Source organism: Cyclopterus lumpus, chromosome 12, assembly GCF_009769545.1.
Source record: "Cyclopterus lumpus isolate fCycLum1 chromosome 12, fCycLum1.pri, whole genome shotgun sequence".
NCBI lineage: Eukaryota > Metazoa > Chordata > Actinopteri > Perciformes > Cyclopteridae > Cyclopterus > Cyclopterus lumpus.
Window position 1 is genome coordinate 15,483,080 of NC_046977.1, and position 23,671 is coordinate 15,506,750.

Consider the following 23,671-nt stretch of genomic DNA (forward strand, 5'->3'; position numbering starts at 1 on the left):
TTTACTTGGGGTTAGTGGGTCGCTGCCATGGGGACAAATGTTGATCAAGTTTAATTTCCATGGGATTGAACAATACTCGTCAACACATTATGTGTTTGTACAAATAGACACACCAGTGGATCCAGCAGAGTGGAACAGTTTTGAGTTCAAGTAAATAGATTGTAATATGGTGGAGTGAGTGTGGTTGAAGCGAGTGGGTGTTTGGAAAACCTTGTGCATGTAACTCACTATGATGTAACCATTCTCACATTGACAGAACAAACAATGAAAGCATTTTTATTGCCGAGTTAAAATTTTCCACATTTATTTAATGAAATGTATTACAGTGAGCTGCAGTGGATCTACTTCTCTCAATTTGCCTGAACGTTTCATATTCTCTCACTAAAGACCCCCACCCCCTGCCCCCCTTCTTGGAGTTTATTGACTTCATTTGTTTGGTTCTCGGAAAAACATCTTAAGATACCCAAAGACGCGTCTTGGAAGTCCACTGTGAGCGTATGGAAAATGAAATCCCTTTGCCATTTATTGTGTGAGGTCTCAGCCGGGTGATGAGCTGGTGGCCTCAAACCGTGTGGTGTGGGATCGTTGGAAACTGTTTAGATCCTGTGTGGCGGAGAGCATCGGTCCACCGCTTGTGTTTGAGAAAGCGCATGTTTGCTCGTGAATTAACCTCACCGTCCGTCAGCGCCGACGCATGCGTGTCGTATACGTGTACGCGTGTAACCGGTGTGCGAGATACTCCGTGGTAATCGGGGGTTACCCCTACCAAGCCAGTGAGGCACACTCACATGCACCGTAAGCACAGCAAAGCACAGAGAAGCTTGGATAACACAAGCACACACACACACACACACACACACACACACACACACACACACAGTGGGAGAGTAACTTCATTCTCTGCAGGTAGACTTGACTGGTGTTTTTGCTGTTGTAATAATGCTCTGAATATCTTATAGAGAACCTTTAAATTAATATTGAAAAACCTGACTCACACTATGTGCAACACCGTATCCGTCATCCTCTGCAGCTTTAAATATAAAGCTGTCCACAGCCATTCACTGTGAATATGTGCATGTGTGAGTTATTGCAGGCCACAGTCTTCTTGACAGTGAGTTGTTATTGAGGTGAAGCCTCATCTGTGTGATACATGGCTCCACTGAGTGATGGAGAGGGTCAGTGTCTTCCCAGTGCAAACCTATAATTTACAACATTGCTTCCCCAGCGTGAAGCTCACTGCCGCTACAGAGTATTGTGATGTTGCTCTCTGTATTGTTGTTTTTGTTATAGAGATGTCATCACTATTTGCTAACGGATAAAGAAGCGTCCAGTATCAACAGTGGTAATCGTTTATGTCGTCTGATAGGGCGAGTGGGGTCTCAGGGGGCTTCCAGGAGCACCCGGGGCTCCAGGGAGAGATGGGGAAAACGGAGACGATGGTCAGCCCGGGACACCTGGTGCTCCTGGATCACAGGTGGGCTCATTCTTCATGGTAAACAGTTAAACGGTGGTACATGTACAGCATGAGTGTTATTTATTGTTACAATTATTTCACGTTGTCTCTGATTGACATCAGGGCCCGTGGGGATACAGGGGAGAACGAGGGTCCAAAGGGGAAAAAGGTGATGAGGTGAGGAATAAAACGGCACAGCTGCTTTTGTATGAACAACCGGTCGGTAACGCTTACATTTTAGATTTACTGTTTGTCAAATTGTAGCCAAGAAGGAATGGTTATACTGAATACAGTGTGAGCCCCAGCTCATGAATGCCACAATTCATCAATTCGGCACTTAGACTGTCACTTGCATAACGTTTCTGTGGATATGTTTTATATATGAGTAGCTGTCACTTTTATCGAAAGCAGTTTCACCTGACTGGTCTAGTGCGGCCTGGGGCTTCTCCAATGTTACATGTTGTCAAAACACAAACAGCCATTCAATACTTTTGATGAAATAAGAGAAAGTTTAGGAGAAAGGTCTCTTGGCTGTATTTCTTATGGAAACTTAAGAAGGCAAAAATCCAGTGCCAAGTTCTCATCAACTTTTACAGTGGAGCAATAAGAAGCAATCCAAATGGAAACATTACCAACTGGCATGAGATGTGCATGCTCCAAGGACCAGAGGGCTCTCCAACAGCTGATTAAAACCACACAGAACTTCATAGGTACCGATGTACTGAGCATCAGGGATAAGAGGAGCTAAAGGGATATTAAAACAAGACCAACCCCAGCCAAACATTGTTCACCTTGCTGCCGTCTGGAAAGAGACAGAAGTATCAGCTTCTGAACCACCAGACTTCAAAGCAGTTTCTCTCCTCTAGTGTTATGTCTGATGTTTGGAGGTAGGTCGGTAGTGTACCAAAAAACAACGCAATGAGAGGATTGAGAATATACCAAACAGTACATTTGCAGGCCTGATCACATTAATTATCTGTTGGTTTATGACTATGAGCGACTAGACAAGCTGTCGTGTCTGCTCCGTGTAGCATAAGAACTTTTGCTTTTGTGAAATTGACTTTTCTTCTTAACCTCTTCAGGGTCTCATTGGCCTCGAGGGTCCAAGAGGAGAAATTGGGGAACCTGGTGAGCAGGTACTCATTGGTGCAGTTTAATTATCATCATCATGCATATTTCAAGCAGAATTATAATTTGTCCTCAAAAAGTTTTTTTCTTTCATGACTGGAAGTATTTTACAACAGACATATACTGCCTGTCGCTCTTATGACTTCTCTTTTTGATATACAGCGTAATGATCCTGGACTGTGTTGTGTCTTTGTTCAGGGCTCTGCTGGTTTACCGGGCCCACCTGGTCCTGTCGGGCCACCAGTGAGTGTCTTGTACCCTTCCTGTTTAGTTCAGCTTTACATCGTATGTCTAAACCTCGGAGAGAAAATAGCTGGTTCAGAAACCAGAAGCATTCCTCCTAAATCTGTGACAGTAAGCTGATTACACATGAAGAACATTTCCAACACATTACTGGATCAATTTAAAACAATGAGAAGCAAAGCAGCTGTGCTTGTGTAAATCAATTCTTACACATCCAACTAATAAGAGCAATAAAACAAACAATCAGCTTTTGCAAAATAAAGACACAAGGCTCGGAATCCCTTTTAATCCCCCATCCAGTCCCTCTTTGAACCTCCAGCGGGGCACTGACTCACGTTTTCTCTTCGGTCTATTTTTGGATTTACTTTAATTCTATTTGGAAAAGTATTAACACATGCACTGTAATATTTGAAAACAGCGTTTCCTATGTCATTTAATAATGTCTTGTTGTTACGGTGACATTTATTACTTTGATCTTCCCTACAGGGGCCTCGGGGGACTCGAGGTGGCTACGGGCCAGAAGGGCCCTGTGGGCCTGATGTGAGTGATGTGCCGCTACACAAGTTGCTCTTAAGATTTGCTCTCAAGCTTCTTCTTTTTTCTACATTACACATTTGTGAATTATTCCTCTTGAAGTGAATGTTGTCATCATGGCTTTCAGACTGGCTCACCATTACTTCACTATCTATTTGTCACACGGTGATCTTGACATTTAATGGGTAATACAAAAAAACTATCAAATTCAATCATGAAATAACCATCCCAGAGCAACTGGAACAAATGTAGTTCGTAACAAACGATTAATACGCTCCTGTATTTTTATGTCTGCGCCATTCTAAACGGTTGACCTCTGCTTCTTTTTGTGGTTGAGTAAAACAAATTATAATACATACGATGTTTAGTGTCAGGTCTTTAAACAGCTTGTTTCAAATTATTAGAGAAACCAAAGGAAATATCAGACTTTTGAAACCAGTGTCATCATTTGGACATAGAGGACCTGGATGTTGCAGCATGAGCAATTCGGGGAGATTTTGTGTCTCCATCCATTTTCTTAACCTTTTCCCAGCATGCTTTGGGCAAGAGGAGGCAGATATCTTCTGCATGTTTTGCAGCTGTAACAATTTCCCAATGAAGGTTGATATTAATCTGCCAGTTTACGGACTGTTTGGCTTTAAAACATACTTCAATACAATTAGTAGACTAAATTAGGAGTGAGCGTCAAATGCCTGATTATTACTACTTTGGTTGGATTATCTTTTCATTCATTGTGAACGGTTGTGAACCAATGCTAACTCATGCTGCTATGACTTGTCACCAGGGGGAGAGTGGACCGGATGGGCCTCCAGGTCTGCCAGGGCTGACGGTGAGCACACCGACTGATTAGACGACAAAATATTGGTCTGTTGGTGCCAATTATCAATATATATATGAAATGTGTTTGTGTGTGTGTGTGTCCCAGGGCGCAGCAGGTTTCACAGGACGAATTGGTGCTCAAGGAGTTAACGGCTCAAGGGTAAGATGACGCCACAACAACTGAGTAACATGCAAGTTGTGTTTTGTGATGATATTAAAGTTACAGTGATATAAGACAAAGATTCTCACATATCACAAGCCTGAAACAATGAAATGATTGAAGGTATAATATGTCATTTTTCTGCATTTTGAGTTATCAGAGGATCAAGGACATTAATTACATAAATACATGCGTAAAACAAATCAAATATTATTTCATGTATTTATACTTTATGTCTGGAAGGTTTCATCGACGTCAGACTGAGTAACCAAACTTAGTCAGCAGGTGACTTCCTTTGTGTACACACTGTTTATTTGTTCTTTCAGGGGGACATAGGACCTGCTGGCAGTGTTGGTCCCAAAGGCCCACAGGTGTGTGTGTGTGTGTGTGTGTGTGTGTGTGTGTGTGTGTGTGTGTGTGTGTGTGTGTGTGTGTGTGTGTGTGTGTGTGTGTGTGTGTGTGTGTGTGTGTGTGTGTGTGTGTGTGTGTGTGTGTGTGTGTGTGTGTGTGTGTGTGTGTGTGTGTGTGTGTGTGTGTGTGTGTGTGTGTGTGTGTGTGCGTGTGCATATGCTGCAGTTATTCAACACGCTGGACATGTCTGTGAAGCTTCTCTTTTCTTTTGACTAGGGGTCCCCAGGTTTAGAGGGACAGATGGGACCTCCAGGACTCCGAGGGACCCAGGTGAGTACAATTCAAGGCGAGACTGTTAATGGGGACTTTTGATACGTTGGGTTGCTGCTCCGTTCCCTTTGCTGCCAGTAAAGTGCAGGACGTTAAAGTCAATGTGTTCATCTCAACAGGGACATCCAGGACTGATCGGTGCTGCTGGACCTAAAGGAGATCCTGTACGTTGTTTGTATTGAATTTGAGCAGAGCATTAGCGTGAAGTGTCCTAGTTTACTATTTTAACCAGTTTGTTTCAAATGTGATAAAGTGGAATTAAACTCAGTATATCTTGCATGCATATGTGAGGGACTAAATGTGTGTTTATCGTCTCCTCATGTGGAGACGATAAACAGGCAAACATGCATTTCATGCCAGAAACTGTCAGGTTAGCAAAGATGTATTCAGACAGCCGCAGAAAAAGTTAAGTGTAATGGACACATTTGAAATGTTGACAGGAAAGACGAAAAGAAAAGAAAAACAACAAGCTATGCTCATAAAAATAAAATAAAAACATGAAATCTCACTTTCAAGTTGAATAACATTGTCGTGGCAAGGCCTTGTCTCTTTGATGGTGTAAGTGAAGTTTAGCCTCCATCATGGATATGTTAGTTCAGTTCTATCATATTCACGGTGGCTCATTTTGTCGCTTAAGATTTAATGGTTGATGAAAATGAACATGGCGGGGTTGGAAGTTAATTCTGCTTTGGACAGAAACGGTTTGAGAGCCACCGGTTCAGGCCCAGTTGTATCAACATGTGAAGAAGAGAACACACAGTAACGTATACCCTTCTACTTCTGTGTCTTTTCAGGGGCCCGTGGGGCCCGTGGGTGCCCGGGGGGATCCCGGCTTTGAGGGGCCCGTGGTGAGTTGTTCTCGAAGATGTTATTACATTACAGTAATGTAGGTGCGCACATTGTATGAACAGACTAGATGCAGGTTAAATAGTTACAAGTGGTTGTGAATGTCCTGCACTCTGTTGGTAGGCTGCAGGGTGCAGCCTCACAGCGCCCTCTACTGGTTGTAACGTCTCATTGTCTCATTGGATCACGACTCGCTGCTATTGGGACACTGAAGCCACTGTTTCTATTTGTTCTTAGTTCTTAAGGTGTAAAAAAAATGTCAGAGGTAATCTGACAATAAAGTAAAATCCCTCCACATATTAGTTCTTTATTCCCATGAAAGCCCTTTTAAAATAACCTCCATTGTTACACACCATTTATTCAAGATTCAATACTTTTTTGCCACATTGACATGATTTATTGTAATTTGCCTTTGTCACCTCATACTTAAACAAAGACAAAAATAGATCAAACAAAGTATAAAACAGTAAAATGCATACTCGTAAAATAATCTAATAAGCATAAAGCAAATGGGGAAAATGAAATCTAGCAGATAAGAACACCACAGATAAAACACTATAGCACCTGGAGAGAAACTAGCAGCAATGTTAAATGACCCACTGGATGAAGTGCTACAAGTGAATAATAAACAAATATGCCCCATTGCACAATTAGTTCCCCTGAATGTTTGTAGTGGTAAAGAAGCTGTTTTGTGAACAGGAAGGTAGATTCAACAGGTTGGTAGCCTTTACGCCTTGAAGGGTCTTCCTTTTGTAGTGCAGCCTTGTATACTTTCCCGAGGGGAGCTCTGCATGCACCACTGTGTTCAGCTGTCTCTTGTCCTCAGCTGACATGTTGCCAAACCACACAGATAAGGATGCTCTCCACGGACGCTTTCTTGAAAATAGTTGTGACACCCTCTATTTATCTTTTAAAATATTTTAATATTAAATGTAATTATTTCACTTTTATACACCTCTAATTTGTTTCTAAATGTGCATGTTTATCTTTAAATGCTTAATACGCAATTGTCCTTTGTGGGATTATTCACAGGGTGCTGCAGGAAGACAGGGTCCTATGGGGTTTTCCGGGTTAATGGTAGGTGCTCGTTATAGCTTTACTGAGATTATTTGCTGCAAAAGCTTCTGGGCTTTGACCATTTTCTTCTTTAAAGGGCAACAGAGGACCAGATGGGGACAAGGGGGATCCAGGACCCGAAGGCGACAAAGTAGGAGCCAGCTTCTTCCCGTTCACTCAGTAGCACTCAAAGAAGAAAACAATGCAACGTCACAGGGCTACTGAAAGGAATAGCTCAACATTTTGGAAAACATGTCGAGTGGCTTTGTTTATCGAGGTCGATGCCTCTCAGAGGAAATATTGTATGAAGCTACAACCAGCGGCCGGTTAGCTGAGCTTAGCACAAACACTGGAAAGAGAAGGAAACAAGAAACAACAAAAGATAGCCTTCTAGCACCTTCTGAAGCTCACTAATTGACTGTCCTCGCTGGACAAACTGTTGCAAAGCCCTCATTTCAGCCTGATGAGTGCCATCGGTCCATGAGGAGGTGCATATTTATGATATTTCATCATTACCATGCATCGACCCAAAGGTTACCATATCAGGCTACCCGTTCTCCTCCGTTTGTGGGAATTTAATTTACAAAAATATGAGCAAAAAGAAACAAGCAGAGCTTGGCGTCCTGTTTTGGACACATTTAGCAGGTGTGTTAGAGGACCTGAAACAAGTACAAAAATATGAATATAACAGCTGCCAATGGCCATGTGACACTCACATAGACATTAGGTTAGAGGTTTTCATCGTACAGCGACAACCATTAACAAAGACAGAGGAGAGAAATATTTCTTGAAAGTGTGCGGCCACTTCCTGGAGTCCCTGCTGGTTGCCTTGCAACCCCACAGTGACAACAATACTCCCAACATCACAGATAATCATATTTCCAAAAATGCCAAACTATTAATTTAACATTTTATGTACCACTGTATTATTCAGAGAGATCTCTGAGAAAATGTTCTTTTACGCTTTTTTTTATTCATCTCAGGGCATTCAAGGGGCAGCAGGTATTAGGGGTCCTCAGGGAGAGAGGGGCCCCAACGGCTTCCAAGGTTTCACAGGAACCAAGGGCCAGTCTGGCCCCAAAGGCATTGAGGTACAGTGGAGAGCACTGATCTACAGGAGTAGCTATGTGGAATGGATGTTTTATGACAAAGAAAAGGATATATATATATATATATATATATATATATATATATATATATATATATATATATATATATATGGTGGTGGAGGTCAAACTAAGATAACATGCCACTTCTCTGTTTACAAGTAGCATAGTATTTGGGTCATAATACTGTACAGCATGCTCTTTTAGCCAAGAGAAAGAAGCTGCCTGTTGAAGGTGAAAAAGGCGACAAGCTTGACAGGTCTTATATTTCTTCATCTAGGGCACAAATGGAGAAACTGGTCCTCAGGGAACACAGGGCAGCCACGGGTTAAAGGTCAGTGATGATTTGAACGCTCAGAAATGTCAAATGACTTCACGTGTTGCTCCAAACGTAGAATTTAACTGCGAAACACAAGAGCCTCCAGTGGCCTCCTGCATGTAGGCTTCACAATGTAATATTGTGGAATGAATAAGCAACTTTTTATTCCAGTAGTGTGAATGGACACACTCCTGGTCGGGAATATTTAGTGGCGTGTCATCCGTTTTGAGTAGGGGTATCAAATTAAAAACATCTAGTGTGATTATTAAGCGCATATGTCTGTATATATAGCTCGTCAATAGTATATTGAGTTTCTCAAGCTCAGCCCCATGGTCATTATTTTTGGGAATTCAGGAACATTGAAATATATAGTATCACCACATGCCATTTCTGCTTTCTGAATTCAACATAGTTCAAGAATAGTAATCTGGACAACATCCAAAGTAACACTAACACCTATGGAGGCATTTCTGTTCTGTCGTGGATGATGAAGCTCAGTCACACTCACTAATATCTGAACCTCCTTGAAGGGAAACAGGGGACCAGACGGACATAACGGCAAACCAGGACCCAGAGGGATCAAGGTACTTCATTAACACGATAAGGCCAATTTAGAGCCGTCATGCAAATTCTTCCGTCCGTTATCTTCCCGACAAATGGCTCGGCTTCAGGAGCCCATTGTGATGTCGTTGTGATGTCGTTCTGTCTCTGCTCTCCTCCAGGGCCGGACTGGACAGAGGGGCCACTCTGGCCAACCGGGGCCATCGGTAAACTTAAAGCCCGTCAGAAATTATTTGAAACGTAGTCGACACTGAATTCCACATAACTTTCAAAACCTTAACTCATTTTTATATCGCTAATATTCTTTTTGTTATGATTAAGCAGATTTCTTTACCATAATCTGAAGATGTATTGTTCCTATACTGAATGTTTATACTTAGCAGTTACACATTTCTGTTCTAGATTGTTAGACACTGCATAAATAGTTCTACTGGATGAGCAGTGTGTGTGTGTGTGTGTGCGTGTGCGTGTGCGTGTGTGTGTGTGTGTGATCACTCACAGGGTTTACTGGGGCCACCTGGACCAGAGGGAGCAGAAGGAAAGCCTGGTACACAGGTTCCCATTCTCTATCATATTTCAATCATCACCTGTAAATGTTGTGTCTGTGTCCTCTACTTCCTGTCACATCCTGTACAAACAGTTAATATTCTGTGAAATATAAGTTGACTTACTTCTCACACACACACACACACACATTTCATTTAGAGGGAAGAGAAAGCTCACTGTACGTCATCCCACACGTCACTTTTAAAAAAGTACAAGTACAAGATTTTGTGGCTTAAAGGAGTGATGTGCTGAAATGACTGCTGGGATGGAAATGGCCCCAAATGGTCAGAATGGACTCCCAAGTTGAGTCAAGGTTCCTCTGGCGTAGTAATTGTTGGTTCAGCCAGCAGGAGGCAGTGTGTGTACAGCACAGCAGTGCTCGTGAGCTGTGACAGGAAGTTGAGCAGAGTTCATGCTTCTCTGACTTGTGTGCCCATCACTGTTGTCTTCATCGGTGGAAGAGGACACTTAAAGTTCTGATAGAGGGATACAATGAGAAAAGTTTTCCAAAAGAATACTAGGAAATATGACAAACATGCTCTGGTTTTTCTTGTCAAATGTGAGGATTTTCTGCTTTTCTTTGTTTTGCATCAGTTATTTATTTATTTTTGAGAAAACAAGCACTTTCACATCCTGAGATCGCCTGTGCAATTTTCTGCCATTCTATTTGACAATCATTTAATAATAATAATAAACGAGAATAACTGGATTGATGGATGATGAATGCAATTACTTGCAGCCCTAAATTAGGATGACTCGGTTCAAAAAAGTCTCCACTGCACTTTTCAAAAGTTTTAATTAACAGTTTTAATGAAATCAATGTGACATTTTGGGAAATATGCCCGGTTGCGTTGTTGCTGAAGGCCGAGACGATCAATACAGCTCTCGTATCTGTCTGCTAAATGTGAAGCTACAGCCAGCGGGCAGCTAGCTTCGCTTCACATGAAGACTGGAAACAGCTGCGTTCAAAGGCAACAGAATCCACCTACCAGCAGCATGTGTTAGTTTGTTTGGTTGTAAAGTGTAAACACAAGTTGTGGGTTCGCCTTTTCTTTGCCCTGAGTTTGCCAGATCCAGAAGAGTCGGGCACATAGATCCCCTGCAGATCTTTTGAACCATGAGGAAAGAGCCCGCTTCTCCTGCCTCCAGCATTTATACTTCAATAGCCACTCAGCGCCTTCCTGCTACCTTTCCTCCTCCAGGCTGTTGTACCTTTAACATGAGTGCTGCTAAGGGTACATGGAAATAGGGCAGCAGAGCACCGCTGACTTGATTGCCGGTATCTTATATCACCTCAGACGGCCTAACCTTGCCCGAGTGTGTTTTTGTTGCCTTAACTGAACCCATTTTACAATGATTCTTTTAACGCGTGGTTATTGTTGACAGGAGAGAACGCTTAAACTATACTAATCCTCTTGTGGCTGTAGCTTCATGTTTAATGAGCAGATAGATGGATATAACTATACCTTTTAAGATTAAAATGCTAAAGAATGATTAAATTGTTAAAACAACAAAGAGTTTTTTGCACTCTGAATGACCTCTGCATTGCACTGTTGGTATTTTCCCTGTCTCTCTCTGTTTCAGGGTCCCTCGGGTGCAGCCGGCAGCGCAGGCAGTAAAGGACCATCGGTAAGACAGTTGTCCTCAGAGTGACCCCGGCATTCGGTTCATGACAGCATGCCTCCAGCGTGTCTTTTTCAGCCTCTTTGCCACAAGCTTGGGCTTCAGCCAAATAAAAACAAATCATTACAGTTTTACAAGACGGGCCAGGAATGAATATGGTGGGCTTTATTGATTCGTGAGCAGGAAAACAACACTGCAAGGGAAAAAAAAATACAAATGTTTTTCCAGGACCGAGCAGAACCAGCTACCAGCCAGTTAAAGGTGTCATGTGTGTTCACTAACAGTGTCTGGGGCTGAGCAGCGTTCATGTCACCAATATGTTATAGTTGGACATGTGGTTTGAAAGCCGTGGCCATTAATCTGCTGTAACAGCTCCCACAAGATGTTGGAACCTGGCTGCAGGGTTTTGCTTCCATTCAGTCACCAGAGCATGAATGTTGGGTGATTCATTATTATTATTATTATCACAATGATTTGTGTTAAAACACGTAATGTCTTGATTTACTTCTTAAAGAAATATTTCACCCCCAAAATTATCATTTGTATATCTATCAGTGAGGAAAACGGTATTTTCCCTCTCATATCTCCACGTAGAAAAATCTTAATGAATTGGCATACATGGAAAACAACAACAGAAGAAAACAATGTTAAAACAACTCATAATATATATATATAATCTAAGTCTCACTTATCCACTTGTATGCTCTCCACTTCACAAACGTTCAGAGAAGTCCCAAGTTTTTCTAAAATATTTTAAGGTCACCCTGGATGAGTAATTTATATACAAATTATCATTTTGTGGGTGAAGTCTTCCTTGAAGTAATAACTCCAGAAGAGCTCCACTAATACATTCAGTATTAACAGTCACCATGTTATTTATTGCTCAAGTTAACAAAGGCCAACGTAGTCTGCTGGAGAGTCTTACATTTAATTATAATCACAAATACATTATCCATAATGAAATGACCAAATGAAATGGCCAAGACACAATTACGAGGCACATTAAGCAGTAAAAACACTGTAAACTATCATTTAAACCAATAATTGAACAGCTCAGTGCACTTTTTTAAGTTAATTAAATAAAAAGTTACTTTAGGTCAGCTTTTCAACTGTTTTCACTTCTTGTGGCATTTTCTTTTGTCTTCGCAATGGTTTGATTACTTTTGCTTCTTTCCCAGGGTTTCCAAGGAATAGCTGGAGCAAGAGCAGCAGATGGCCCCACGGGCTCTCCGGTATGCTCCGTTATCATTATCTGTAGTTGTGTCATCTGGAAGGCAATAACGAGTTGAGACTTTGTTGTGCAAATGAACAGATCATCTGAAGCTTAAAGCTCAAGGAAGAACGAGCGGACGACTGTAAATATACTTCTTGTGAACCACGTGTTTAAGCCAACAGGTGGTGATATCAATCCTGTGAACTGACTTCCAGTCAGCCAAATGCACACTCGATCAATACAACAGATGGTATTGACTGATAGTTTCAACTTTTGGTGACAGACCGCTTTTATTTGACAGGGACCGCTGGGGAAACCAGGACCTCCAGGATCACCAGGACTCCTGGGAGACAACGTGAGTCCACAGGCACAGAGCAGTCATGATCTTCATTACATCAAGACACACAGAGGCTGTGTGTGTGTGTGTGTGTGTGTGTGTGTGTGTGATGACAGTGTTAAAACTGTGTTTTTGTGTGTTTTCTCAGGGTTTCACAGGGAAGCCTGGCATGGAGGGACCTCAGGGCCCAGTAGGCATGTATGTAAGTGATTCCTCAGCAGGGGACATACAAGGAATGCACCTGTACGACCACTTTACGGCCTATAACTACATGATGTACGCAGAATATACAACATGAGAACCGCACACTGAGTCTTTGCACATTAAGGTTCTTTTAGATTCTTACCTGTTGACACAAAATACTGGTGGTCATATTACACCAAAATCATCAACTAACTACAATACATCCAGAACTCAGCGGCCCGTCTCCTCTCCCACTCCCGCACCAGAGATCACATCAGAGAGTCCTTCAAAAGCTCCTCTGGCTCCAAATACAGCAAAGAATCCTGATCCAGATTCTCCTCGCCCCCTACAAAGCCCTTCACAACCCTGAACCCCTTCATAGCTTTCTGACCTCCTGCACCGACACGACATACCCTTCAAAACTGCACTTAAAACTCACCTTTTTTTAATCTGCTTTTAACCTGTGATGCTAGTTATCTGTGTTTTGTTTCTTACTGTTATATCCTCTCTTTGCCTTGTTAATATTGTTCTTCCTGCCGGAAAAGGAAATTATTTCTCATAAATGATGTCCTTTGAAGTGAACACAGCTCAGAAAATCCTTTCATTAACAGAGAGATAACTAAAGTTATTACGACTCATAAGAAAAAATATATATTAACCTTTAAATGGTATTTTTCATTAGCCGTCTTGAGTCCTGCCCTCCGTCTTCATGGATCCCCACAAATATCTGGCAAATGTTCTGCGGTGCTGTGTGAGCCTTTGGGACATTAACTGATCATAATTGAAATTCTTCCTGCTGCCTTTCCTTTTACCACCAGGGTATCCAGGGGACCGTGGGCATGCGTGGACCTCCAGGGTTCACAGGAGAAAGGGTAAGATCATTTTTCTCTCACTTATCTCAAATGTTAAAGCCTCGAACATGTCGAGGATGTAATACAGTGGAGTTCAGAAAATGAAAAGCCATTTTTTTGTAATCTGTAAATCAGAAGGAGGAAATGAATGTTCAGCCTTTTTCAAAAGGTGAGAACGGACTGTTTAAGATGTGCTGTGAGAAACAATTCCATCTCTTGTCTTTGCTCTGCAGGGTGAGCCAGGTTTACGAGGTTTTCCTGGGCCTGTTGGGAAGCCAGGACCTGCAGTAAGTGTCTATGGTTCTTATTTTGTGTGTTTTATTTCCTGAGCACTGTTATTAAGACAGCAGTTATGATGGGGGTCACACCAAGGAGGGTTTAGTAAATAAAAGTTAACCAGTGAAGAGGCGAACAGGTTCCAGTGATTGGTTTTGTTGGTCACCGGTGGCAAATCTTATGGGAGATGGAGGACAAATAAATGTCTCTGTGCACTGCCCTCCAGACTGTCCGCGATAGTCCAGAGTGACATCCTCAATGACAAATCAGTTTTCTGGTGATAGATAGAACAAATATGAAGACGACACAATAGAAAATACCGTACAAAACAGAACCATAATACCAAAAAACCCAAATGCAATGCTAAGAAGTGACCTGTCCGTAAAAATGACTATTAGACATGTGACTCACCTGCAAACCACATAGTCAGTTCACTACTCAATTAAACCACAAATTGTAGCTGAGGAGCGCTCAGGGTAGGAGAGTAGACTTGATAAATGCCCTTTCAAGGCACACTTGTATACACCTGAGCATAGAATGCAGGTTAGCACACACACACACACTTTCTTATATTTGATAATTACACATATCCGTCCCTTTGCCTGGATTGATGGCCTACCCTTTGCTTTGCTGTGGTTGGATTCAGCTGGGAGGTCAACGTTTCATCCTGAAACTCATCAGAGTTTCTGCACCCTATAAATCAGCCTTCCTCTTTTGGTTGGTTAGATTTGGGATCAAGAAAGTCCCTGTGGTGGCTGGGGCGTGGTTAGGCTCAGCTGCAGGGGGGGAGCGGGGGAGTGGCTTAGGGAACAGGTGCCGGGAAGAGGCTTAATTAGCCTCAGCTGCATTAGATCAGGGGAATGCGTCTTGGACCCTATATCAGGGTGTGTTGCAGATGGAGCAGGAGACCGGCAGAGCAGGATCACAATAAAGAATATTGCCAACGCGATTATCGGCTGGTCCGGCAGATTCGGGTGCTGTTTATCTCCTTCCATTTGCTTTATTTCAGGGGGCCCCACGTTGGGCTCCAGTGTAACAAGTCCTGTCACAATCCCCGGGTTTGAGCACACGTCGTGTAACGGTTGGCAATATTCTTTAGGCTAATTAAGCCTCTTCCCGGCACCTGTTCCCTGAGCCACTTCCCCGCTCCCCCCCTGCAGCTGAGCCTAACCACGCCCCAGCCACCACAGTCCCTCTTGCATGGAAAGAGTTACTCCCAGTAATGGTACTGGGACTTTTCTGTGAAGTTCACTTCTTGTGTAGTATTCCCTGCAGTGTCATAAGACACACTGTGCTCACTCACACGGCTCGCCCACTGCTGTGGTGAAATCAATCAATCTGTCATAGTAGAGCTCTACTGTGCTACGTTCATCAGCTACTGGCCTGAGCGCTGAGTACAGTTGTAAACAGAACGCTTTAGTGCCCACATCACTGGATGCAATGAAAGCCACACTCATCATGGGAGAGAATAATCCTGTCAACATAAGGGACAGAAAGACAACCTGAGTCCTGCATTAAGATGATTCCAGACTTTATTCTCAAAGGGAATAAAAGAAAACTGCAATAAGAGCTCTGGGTAACATAGACAGAGCCTTTGGAGAACATTGCTGTCAAAAAGGGAAACTTTTAAAGCTGTTATTTTCTGTTAAAGAATAAAACAATTAAATAGAAATGGATGCAGCCAAAAAGCCCCTGAGCCGGATTTTAATTCTGTCTTTTAAAATACAGATATTCATTAATGTTTAATCCCATCCAACATCTACTTATCGCTATAGCAACCAACAATGACACTATCCTATGCAGAAAGGATATTGTACATGGTTGGATGTTCATGTTCAGTGCTTTGGAGGATAATACGTGACTGGATTATGACACTTAATGCAGAATCCATTAGCTATGGATCTGATAAGGATTTAGCCAATTTTTTGCTTTTCCAGTGTAGCCGGAATATTTTCTGGATTAACGGATATCTGGGCCAAGACTTCCTCTTCCATGCGCCGCTCATTGTTTACAGTCCAATCAGAAACTTAGCCAAAAGAAACAGTAATGGAGTTGAAGTTGAGAGGCCTACAATGGGATTGTTTCAGCAGTAGGCAATTAGTCAAGCAAATAGTAATCAAGATCTCCATCAGACGATAGCCGGTTGGGTCCCAGATCTTTCGGTCAATGGGTTCCTCCTCTTTATCTCTCCACACGGACGGTCTACCTGCATTCAACCAAAGTCCACTGAGATGGGATTGGCATGTTCTGACTTGCTTGGCCTGTTTTTCTTTGTCAGGGTCAGCCAGGTACTTCTGGAGACAAGGGACCCCGGGGACCTCAGGTGAGTGAACCATGTGATTGTGGAGTTTGTGCTCTAAAATATGAGAACAACATATTTTGCTTCTTGCACATGTCGTTGATTGACTTAATAAGTAATACCAGTGTTTTTTAATCATTTAACTATGACTCAGCATCACTTATAGTCCCATTCTATTTGTAAAACAATCACAGAAAATGACAGACCCACAAGCTAACAATGTTTACAGATATCTAAGTATCTAATTTTCTCTCTAAATATGCTCAGAAAAAGCCAAGTGACCCAAAACAACAATACAGTTCCACAGATTTAGAACTATTCATTGAAGAGAAGGACATAATTCAAAGCAATGTAATTCACATGAAGACTAAGACGACGACGACATGTTTTTCCAAATGTTACTTTACGTTTTCTTCGAAAGCACTATCTCGGCTTCAAGCTTTTTATTCCAGCATTAGCTTCACACTGAGCGTAGCTTCTTTTGGGGTGATCTCATGGATATCATAGAACTTTAACAGTGGCACTTGCAATAAACTTAGACCAAGTAATCAGGGGGAATTCTGGAGCCATGGAAGCTTCTGGAAGAGCGTTTACTTTTTACTGTTCTTTGGACTCTTTGTCATGCCAGTAATGGGGCCATTTACAGGCCCTTGGAAATAGGAATAGGAACAGTAAATCATATTCATCCTTTAAAATACCATTTAGAAAATGATGACGTCCAGCCAAACTGATAAATCCTCTTGGAAACGATCAGAACCATCAGACCATGGCTTTTCATTTTCTACTTCCTGACTTGTGTTGTTTCTCTCAGGGTCGGCCTGGAGATGAAGGCTCCAAAGGGATCCAGGGCCCTCCAGTAAGTCCTAGTTCAGAGTGAAGTGAAGTTCATAGGACTGTATTTTCAAAACGCGACCTCATTATGTGTGTTTCAGGGCAAGTTGTGTTTGCATTTAAGTGGCATTTTAATTTCAGATCAATACAATATGATACATGAGATTTAATGTAAATAAAAACATCAGTTAAATTGAGGAAGAATTCACTGAATCATGACATTGTTAAAGCCCACTGCTCCTAAACTGAATGCAAAGGTGACTTAAGTGATTCGTCATCATTCATGTTGATACGGTTTTACTCTCAGTCCTTGAACCAATCATAACAAAGTCTGGAAGCTGAGCTGTCGGGGCTGTGGACCACTGACTTATATCAATTAATTTCCCAGTTTGTGTGTCTGGCTGTGAATGTGTCTATTTGTTTGCATGCGCGCTGACATGCATCTCATAATGCATTTTTACTTTCAAATTGGAGATGACTGTGGAAACTGTGCATGGCAAAAACACACTGACGCTGCAACAGATTGCATTATTTATTGTTTTATTTTGTTCTAGGGCTCTCCAGGTCTCCCAGGTGGTGATGGAACGGCTGGAAAACCGGGACCCAGGGGAAGCCAAGGGCCCCCAGGACCTCAGGGGCCGCAGGGGCCTGCAGGAATCACAGTGAGTGGGTACCTACCATCAACTGCTGCTTTTATCTCTATAGTCTCCTTATAGGGTGGAGAGATGGAGATCCTTCAATGTTTCCATTTGTCTTTAAGTGTCTGGACTTGCACAACATAGAACATGTTGTTTGACCACATGTTTGTTTGATGACCTCAGGGCCCACAGGGAGCTGATGGGTTATTAGGAGCAGCAGGGGAAAGAGGACACAAGGTAAACTACAGTACATTTAAGAATCATGTGTTACTAATGTTTTTTTTTTTTAGGACTTCAAACCTTCATTTATGTTCAGTTACTGACTCTGAGACTGCTGCTGTCACCTCCAGGGTTTACCTGGCTCGCTTGGTGACGCTGGCCCCACAGGACAAGACGGAGAACAGGTTGGTTTCATGTCCTAGTGAAGGAAAGGCAACACTGTTTTCATATATCCAGTGTTGGAAGATAATATTAATTCACCTGCCCTATACTCTTTCTAGCACTCCCTTCATTGTGAATATAATATAATAGTTTCCTCTAATTGGGAACAAACATCCACCTGGATTATAGGGGCCTTACAACTGTGAGGCCGTAATTCCAGTTAAATCTGAGACCTGTGTGGAAATAATATTTCAGCAGAATAAATATTAAACCCATATTGCATATCCATGCTTTATTTCTAGTTTTAGACACTGTAGCTGTCTTTCCTGTCTCTCCCGAGAGTCAGCAGCTCTTCAGTTAGTACTTTCTCTTTATTTTAATCTCCTCACCTCCATTTGTGCAGAGTGGATTAGTGCTCAGAGACCATGCAGCCTCACTCTCTATACACAGAGACCATGCAGCCTCACTCTCTATATACAGAGACCATGCAGCCTCACTCTCTATACACAGAGACCATGCAGCCTCACTCTCTATACACAGAGACCATGCAGCCTCACTCTCTATACACAGAGACCATGCAGCCTCACTCTCTATACACAGAGACCATGCAGCCTCACTCTCTATATGCAGAGACCATGCAGCCTCACTCTCTATATGCAGAGACCATGCAGCCTCACTCTCTATACGCAGAGACCATGCAGCCTCACTCTCTGTCTACCTGGGTAGAGCATCATATACACAGTATATGTTTATCCTACCAAGTCCGTCATGTCTTTTATTCTGGATCCACAGTAGAATAATGCTTCCACAGTTACTTCAAATTACAATAACTATTTGAAAGTTTATTTGCGTATTTGAAAAGGTAAAAATCATATTTGAGAGAAGAAACGAGTAAATAGAGGACATTCTATTGTCGCTTGATGACTGTTGTTCCTTTTGACTCATCAGGGTCTCCCAGGCCAAACAGGAAATGAAGGCCCACCTGGACGGAAAGGAGACCAGGTCGGTGATCACGGCAGCATCTTTTCTGAGTCGTCACAATGTTGACTGTTCGTACACAAAGAGCATAAAGATCCCCTCCTCTTAAATGTGACTTGTCAGTACTCAGTGTGCATTAGCATCGTGAACGTTTGTTGTGGTCTCAGGATTGAGGGAATCAAACCCCTTGACCATCAAATAGCATTGAAACGCCTGAGTTCAAGTCTTCTTGTGTACTCCTTAGGGGGACCAAGGGTCTTGTGGGAAACTCGGTACTCCCGGCCCCCGAGGAGAGAGAGGACTCGAGGGCTCAAAAGGCTCACAGGGGCCACCAGGACCAGACGGTAATGAGGTAGGTGCATTCATCTTCGGTTCATGCAAAGAAGGTCTCACAGATTTGACGTTCTCGCAGGTGTTCAGCTGCTGCCTCATAAATGAGAGAGCAGCTCTCCAGGAGGTGATGTTCCAATCCAGCCTCTACTTTACAGCATCACACAAACATCTGTCCAAAGCGTGTTATGGTGAACAGATGTGCTTGTTGTATTTTTGTAAAGTCTTGTTAGCATTACAGATAATTGTCAGAAGTATTTCAGGTGCTCCATGAAATAAATATAAAAGCGCCTTGAAACCCTGAACCACCATCACTGTTACATTACCCGTGAAATTAGATGTTACTGATCTGGTGATGCGTTTTCTTTCTTGTTTGTGATTTAAGAACCAGTAAAATTTTAAAAAAGTCCAACTATTGCTGTAAATGAGAGTGCGCATTGACTCGTCTTCCTTCTCTGCAGGGTGATGTTGGGCATCCTGGGGAAGTTGGAGATCCCGGAGCCAAAGGGGAGACGGTACATTTACTACATTTACTCAGGTTCCTTCTCTCACATCGCTGATGAGGAGGGCGATTGTGTCGGTTTGGCTCTAAATGACGTCTTCGATTTCTGATCAGTCTGTGATTGTTGTCGGCAGGGCCAGTTGGGACCTCCAGGTTTGTCCGGTCGAGAAGGCCCCTGGGGAGACCTCGGAGAAAACGGCCTACGGGGCCTAAAGGGAGACAAGGGCCACATTGGACTAATGGTGAGCACAGTTTCAGTCCTCGAGAGTTTTAGGAAACGATACAGTTCAACCCTCTGAACCCCAAGCAGTTTTGGGGTGTTTTTTTGCTCCTGTCACAATTTACATTATGTAGCCTTGTTTTTCACTACAATTCATATATATATATATATATATATATATATATATATATATATATATATATATATATGTATATGCAGTATGGCACTAAAATGTCATAAATCATTAAAAAGAAGGATAAAACACAAGCTGAATTTTGTTGATAATCTGGCGACAAAACAGCCAACGGGTTACCCGAGTATAAAATATAATACTGATCAGTCAGATTGATGTGTGGAAACGGTTTCTGATGTCATCCTCTTCAGGGTGAACCGGGGCTGATGGGTGAAGTGGGACCGGCAGGTCTGGCGGGGTTACAGGTGAGTTGGTTACCAGGATGCATTGACGCTGTCCATGAGTTTGCCCCTCAGAGCGGCCTCAGTGAACCTTTATCCGACTGATCACATAGGGGATTGACAGTTATTGATCCATCTCACCGATTGTTTTTTTCAACAACAACATGATATCATCGTCTATATATATTTTTAAGGCGTGTTTGTGCTCATTTTAGGGAGTTACAGGCTCTCGTGGACTCTCGGGGCCAGATGGACCTCAAGGCCAGAAGGTATTTTTGTTGTCCTTCAGTAACAAGCTGCTGTCATACACTCACAATGTTGTCCATCACCACAAAAAGAGATAGGGTTAACACTTTTGACAGAGAGGTCTCCCACAGTATCACCTGATTGACAGGACGCCGGCCTAGTTGTTCTGGTACACCTTCTTTATATATATATATATATATATATATATATATATATAAAAACAAATAAATATATATATATATATATACACATATTAACGTCCCCGGTGGTGCTCTGCTTGAATCAAATCAGTTCAACTTGGTAAAGTTCAAAGGGTTGGTGACGAAAATGTTTTCCTCCATCTCTCCAGGGGGGGTCCGGGTCTGTTGGAGTTACAGGACCTCCGGGGTCACGAGGCCCTCGGGTAATCTCTATTTCCATGTTACATTTTGCACAGCATGGCTCACAGTACAGCTGTAGCGGAAATGCATCCATTCGCCCTCTGTTTGTCCTGTGCATAGGGAATGACTGGTGCTCGTGGCGTCAGAGGAGACACGGGGGGGCTGGGTCCACCGGTGAGTATCTTCAAGTATTAGAAAGTAGTTCACTTTATTTGCTCTGTTTGCCATCAGTTACAAGCAAATATTCAACTGTTCAAGTTCTGCTCACATTCTGCATTTGTCTAAACTCTAAACCTAATCAACCTCATCCTGTATGTTGTTCTCTTGTGGTGCAGGTTGTCCTGTATGTATTATCAATCTGTGCATCATAGATATGCCCTGAATATGGAATTTAGTACCCTTTAAGTGTTAATAGTTATCGAGCGTGGTATATAGAAAAAGAGATAACATTGAGTTTACACTACATCATTCACGTGTTTGTGATGTCTGCACGGCAGGGTCCAGGAGGACAAGTTGGACCTCAGGGACACCAGGGAGCTAAAGGGGAAGAGGGGCCACAGGGATTGAAGGGAGAGCCAGGGGCTCCGAGTCCACCGGGGGAACAGGTTAGTGAGGCTTTTTACGTTATATGTATCTACTGTATGACATTTATAAAGCTGCCCTCGATGGACTGGCGGCCTGTCCAGGGTGTCCCCTGCCTTCGCCCTATGTCAGCTGGGATAGGCTCCAGCGCCCCCGCGACCCTAATGAGGATAAGCGGTATTGAAAATGGATGGATGGATGGACATTTATAAAGCCTGCATGGTGCTACATCTTGTTGATAAGTACACGCTAATGCTAAAAAAGTAGATTTACTGTGTGCAAATATCCATAAAACAACTTCAATAATATGAATTACCTGTGCAGGGTGAGGACGGTCTGCCTGGAATCCAAGGTCCTCCGGCTCTGCCAGGGCTTGAGGTGAAAACTAAACAGTCATTGATTAGCTTTTAAGACTTTGTCTGATGTAAATTACCATCGCTGATAATTGCTTTTTTCCCCTCAACAACTTTGTTGTTTATGCCTCTTCCTTCTCTTTTTTAGGGGCCTCCTGGACAGATGGGACCCCAGGGTCCTCCAGGTTCCACAGGGGCTCCTGTAAGTGTGCAGATGTGTACAACATGAAATCCTTCAGCAGCTGGTCTAAAATTGAACCATTTGTTTGGAAGTCATTAATTATTGAGAAAACTGTGTGTGTGTGTGTGCGTGTGCATGTGCGTGTGCACGTTGTCTATCCGAAAGTCATCTTTACAGCTTTTAAACCTTTAAACTACAATTGCTTTGCAGGGAGTGCTAGGAAGAGCAGGGCCTGAGGGGAAACAGGGCATGTCAGGGGAAAAGGTAAGAGCCTCATATTCCAGTGTAATTTGTTGATGTATCTTTTATACATTCTAGGTTAGAAAACAACTGAAGTTGAAATCCTAGTAAACAATCATTGGACCCATTTTGAAGGTTATTCTGCTTCATTCCAAGATAAAGTAATTTCCCTAAATTCACCGAATCATTAAAAACACCTATCCAAGTTAAGGAATAGAACATTTTGTGTTTCTTGCCAAGCGTTAGAGGCGAAGGTCGATCCCACTGTCATAGCTGTCTGTTGAATATGGAGGTCCAGCCAGCAGATGGATGGCTTACATTAGCTTAGCATTAAGGAAGGAGGTGACAGCTTGCCGGGCCCAGGTTCCCTCTGTGTCCAGCCTGCTCATTGATCCTACAGCTGTATCGATCCTCTTATCTAACCCTTGGCAGGAAATCAAATAACCACATTGACATAATGTCAAACTGTTACTTCAAAGTGTATTAACCAGTATGGCCCTTTTTTAGTACAAAAAAATGGTGCTGCAGCCGTTAAATGTCTACTTTTAGAGTTGGAAGATACTCATTAGCCTTTTCAGCCTTCAGTTTGTGTTTTACAGGGAGACGACGGCAAGAATGGATCACAGGGGAAGACGGGTCATGTTGGAAGGAGGGTAAGAGCTTTCTGTTCTAGTCTCGAGAACATTTTGCTGGTAAAAGGCAGTTCTAACTCAAGTGAAAAGAGCCTTTGTTTACTGTTGAAAACTGGACACAACAAGCCGGTGGGTTCATGGGTTAAAAAGGGGAAATGGCCAAAAGCAGCCACTCCTGACAGCCACTGCATTCATACATAAAACATGAGGTTGCTTCATCCGTGGGACCTCCTGCTTTCTGTTGCCTCATTGAAAAACATTGCAAACGTGTCCCCAGGGAAAACGGGGGAAGGCCGGAGTCAGAGGGAGCAGGGGTGACAGAGGATCTACGGTGGGATATACGGAAATAAAGACACAGGTTATGTACACGCCTGGTTAAATGATGATGCATGAGCCAACAGGAGATTGTGTTTTATCATTCAGGGCCAAAAGGGGGACTCGGGACCGGTTGGCCACTCTGGATGGCCGGGGTTCATCGTAAGTTGATTCATCTGCTCTGTTGTTATGTCAAAGATGAACATATCAGCAC

General features: G+C 42.7%; 1 protein-coding gene across 1 annotated transcript in view; it reads left to right on the forward strand.

Annotated features, from left to right (window-relative positions):
- Window positions 1-23,671, forward strand: part of si:ch211-196i2.1 (collagen alpha-1(I) chain) — an 80,781-nt gene that overhangs the window by 46,777 nt on the left and 10,333 nt on the right. Inside the window, exons 13-56 of the mRNA XM_034546748.1 lie at window positions 1,367-1,474; window positions 1,577-1,630; window positions 2,536-2,589; window positions 2,780-2,824; window positions 3,311-3,364; window positions 4,143-4,187; window positions 4,284-4,337; window positions 4,664-4,708; window positions 4,965-5,018; window positions 5,138-5,182; window positions 5,813-5,866; window positions 6,897-6,941; window positions 7,018-7,071; window positions 7,904-8,011; window positions 8,307-8,360; window positions 8,876-8,929; window positions 9,068-9,112; window positions 9,408-9,461; window positions 11,037-11,081; window positions 12,254-12,307; window positions 12,590-12,643; window positions 12,774-12,827; window positions 13,627-13,680; window positions 13,893-13,946; window positions 16,214-16,258; window positions 17,046-17,090; window positions 17,620-17,727; window positions 17,887-17,940; window positions 18,054-18,107; window positions 19,033-19,086; window positions 19,307-19,414; window positions 19,854-19,907; window positions 20,029-20,136; window positions 20,499-20,552; window positions 20,744-20,797; window positions 21,124-21,177; window positions 21,275-21,328; window positions 21,652-21,759; window positions 22,061-22,114; window positions 22,238-22,291; window positions 22,481-22,534; window positions 23,110-23,163; window positions 23,420-23,473; window positions 23,566-23,619. Coding sequence (XP_034402639.1) covers window positions 1,367-1,474; window positions 1,577-1,630; window positions 2,536-2,589; window positions 2,780-2,824; window positions 3,311-3,364; window positions 4,143-4,187; window positions 4,284-4,337; window positions 4,664-4,708; window positions 4,965-5,018; window positions 5,138-5,182; window positions 5,813-5,866; window positions 6,897-6,941; window positions 7,018-7,071; window positions 7,904-8,011; window positions 8,307-8,360; window positions 8,876-8,929; window positions 9,068-9,112; window positions 9,408-9,461; window positions 11,037-11,081; window positions 12,254-12,307; window positions 12,590-12,643; window positions 12,774-12,827; window positions 13,627-13,680; window positions 13,893-13,946; window positions 16,214-16,258; window positions 17,046-17,090; window positions 17,620-17,727; window positions 17,887-17,940; window positions 18,054-18,107; window positions 19,033-19,086; window positions 19,307-19,414; window positions 19,854-19,907; window positions 20,029-20,136; window positions 20,499-20,552; window positions 20,744-20,797; window positions 21,124-21,177; window positions 21,275-21,328; window positions 21,652-21,759; window positions 22,061-22,114; window positions 22,238-22,291; window positions 22,481-22,534; window positions 23,110-23,163; window positions 23,420-23,473; window positions 23,566-23,619 — 2,619 coding nt within the window. The remainder of the gene's footprint in view (window positions 1-1,366; window positions 1,475-1,576; window positions 1,631-2,535; window positions 2,590-2,779; window positions 2,825-3,310; window positions 3,365-4,142; window positions 4,188-4,283; window positions 4,338-4,663; window positions 4,709-4,964; window positions 5,019-5,137; window positions 5,183-5,812; window positions 5,867-6,896; window positions 6,942-7,017; window positions 7,072-7,903; window positions 8,012-8,306; window positions 8,361-8,875; window positions 8,930-9,067; window positions 9,113-9,407; window positions 9,462-11,036; window positions 11,082-12,253; window positions 12,308-12,589; window positions 12,644-12,773; window positions 12,828-13,626; window positions 13,681-13,892; window positions 13,947-16,213; window positions 16,259-17,045; window positions 17,091-17,619; window positions 17,728-17,886; window positions 17,941-18,053; window positions 18,108-19,032; window positions 19,087-19,306; window positions 19,415-19,853; window positions 19,908-20,028; window positions 20,137-20,498; window positions 20,553-20,743; window positions 20,798-21,123; window positions 21,178-21,274; window positions 21,329-21,651; window positions 21,760-22,060; window positions 22,115-22,237; window positions 22,292-22,480; window positions 22,535-23,109; window positions 23,164-23,419; window positions 23,474-23,565; window positions 23,620-23,671) is intronic.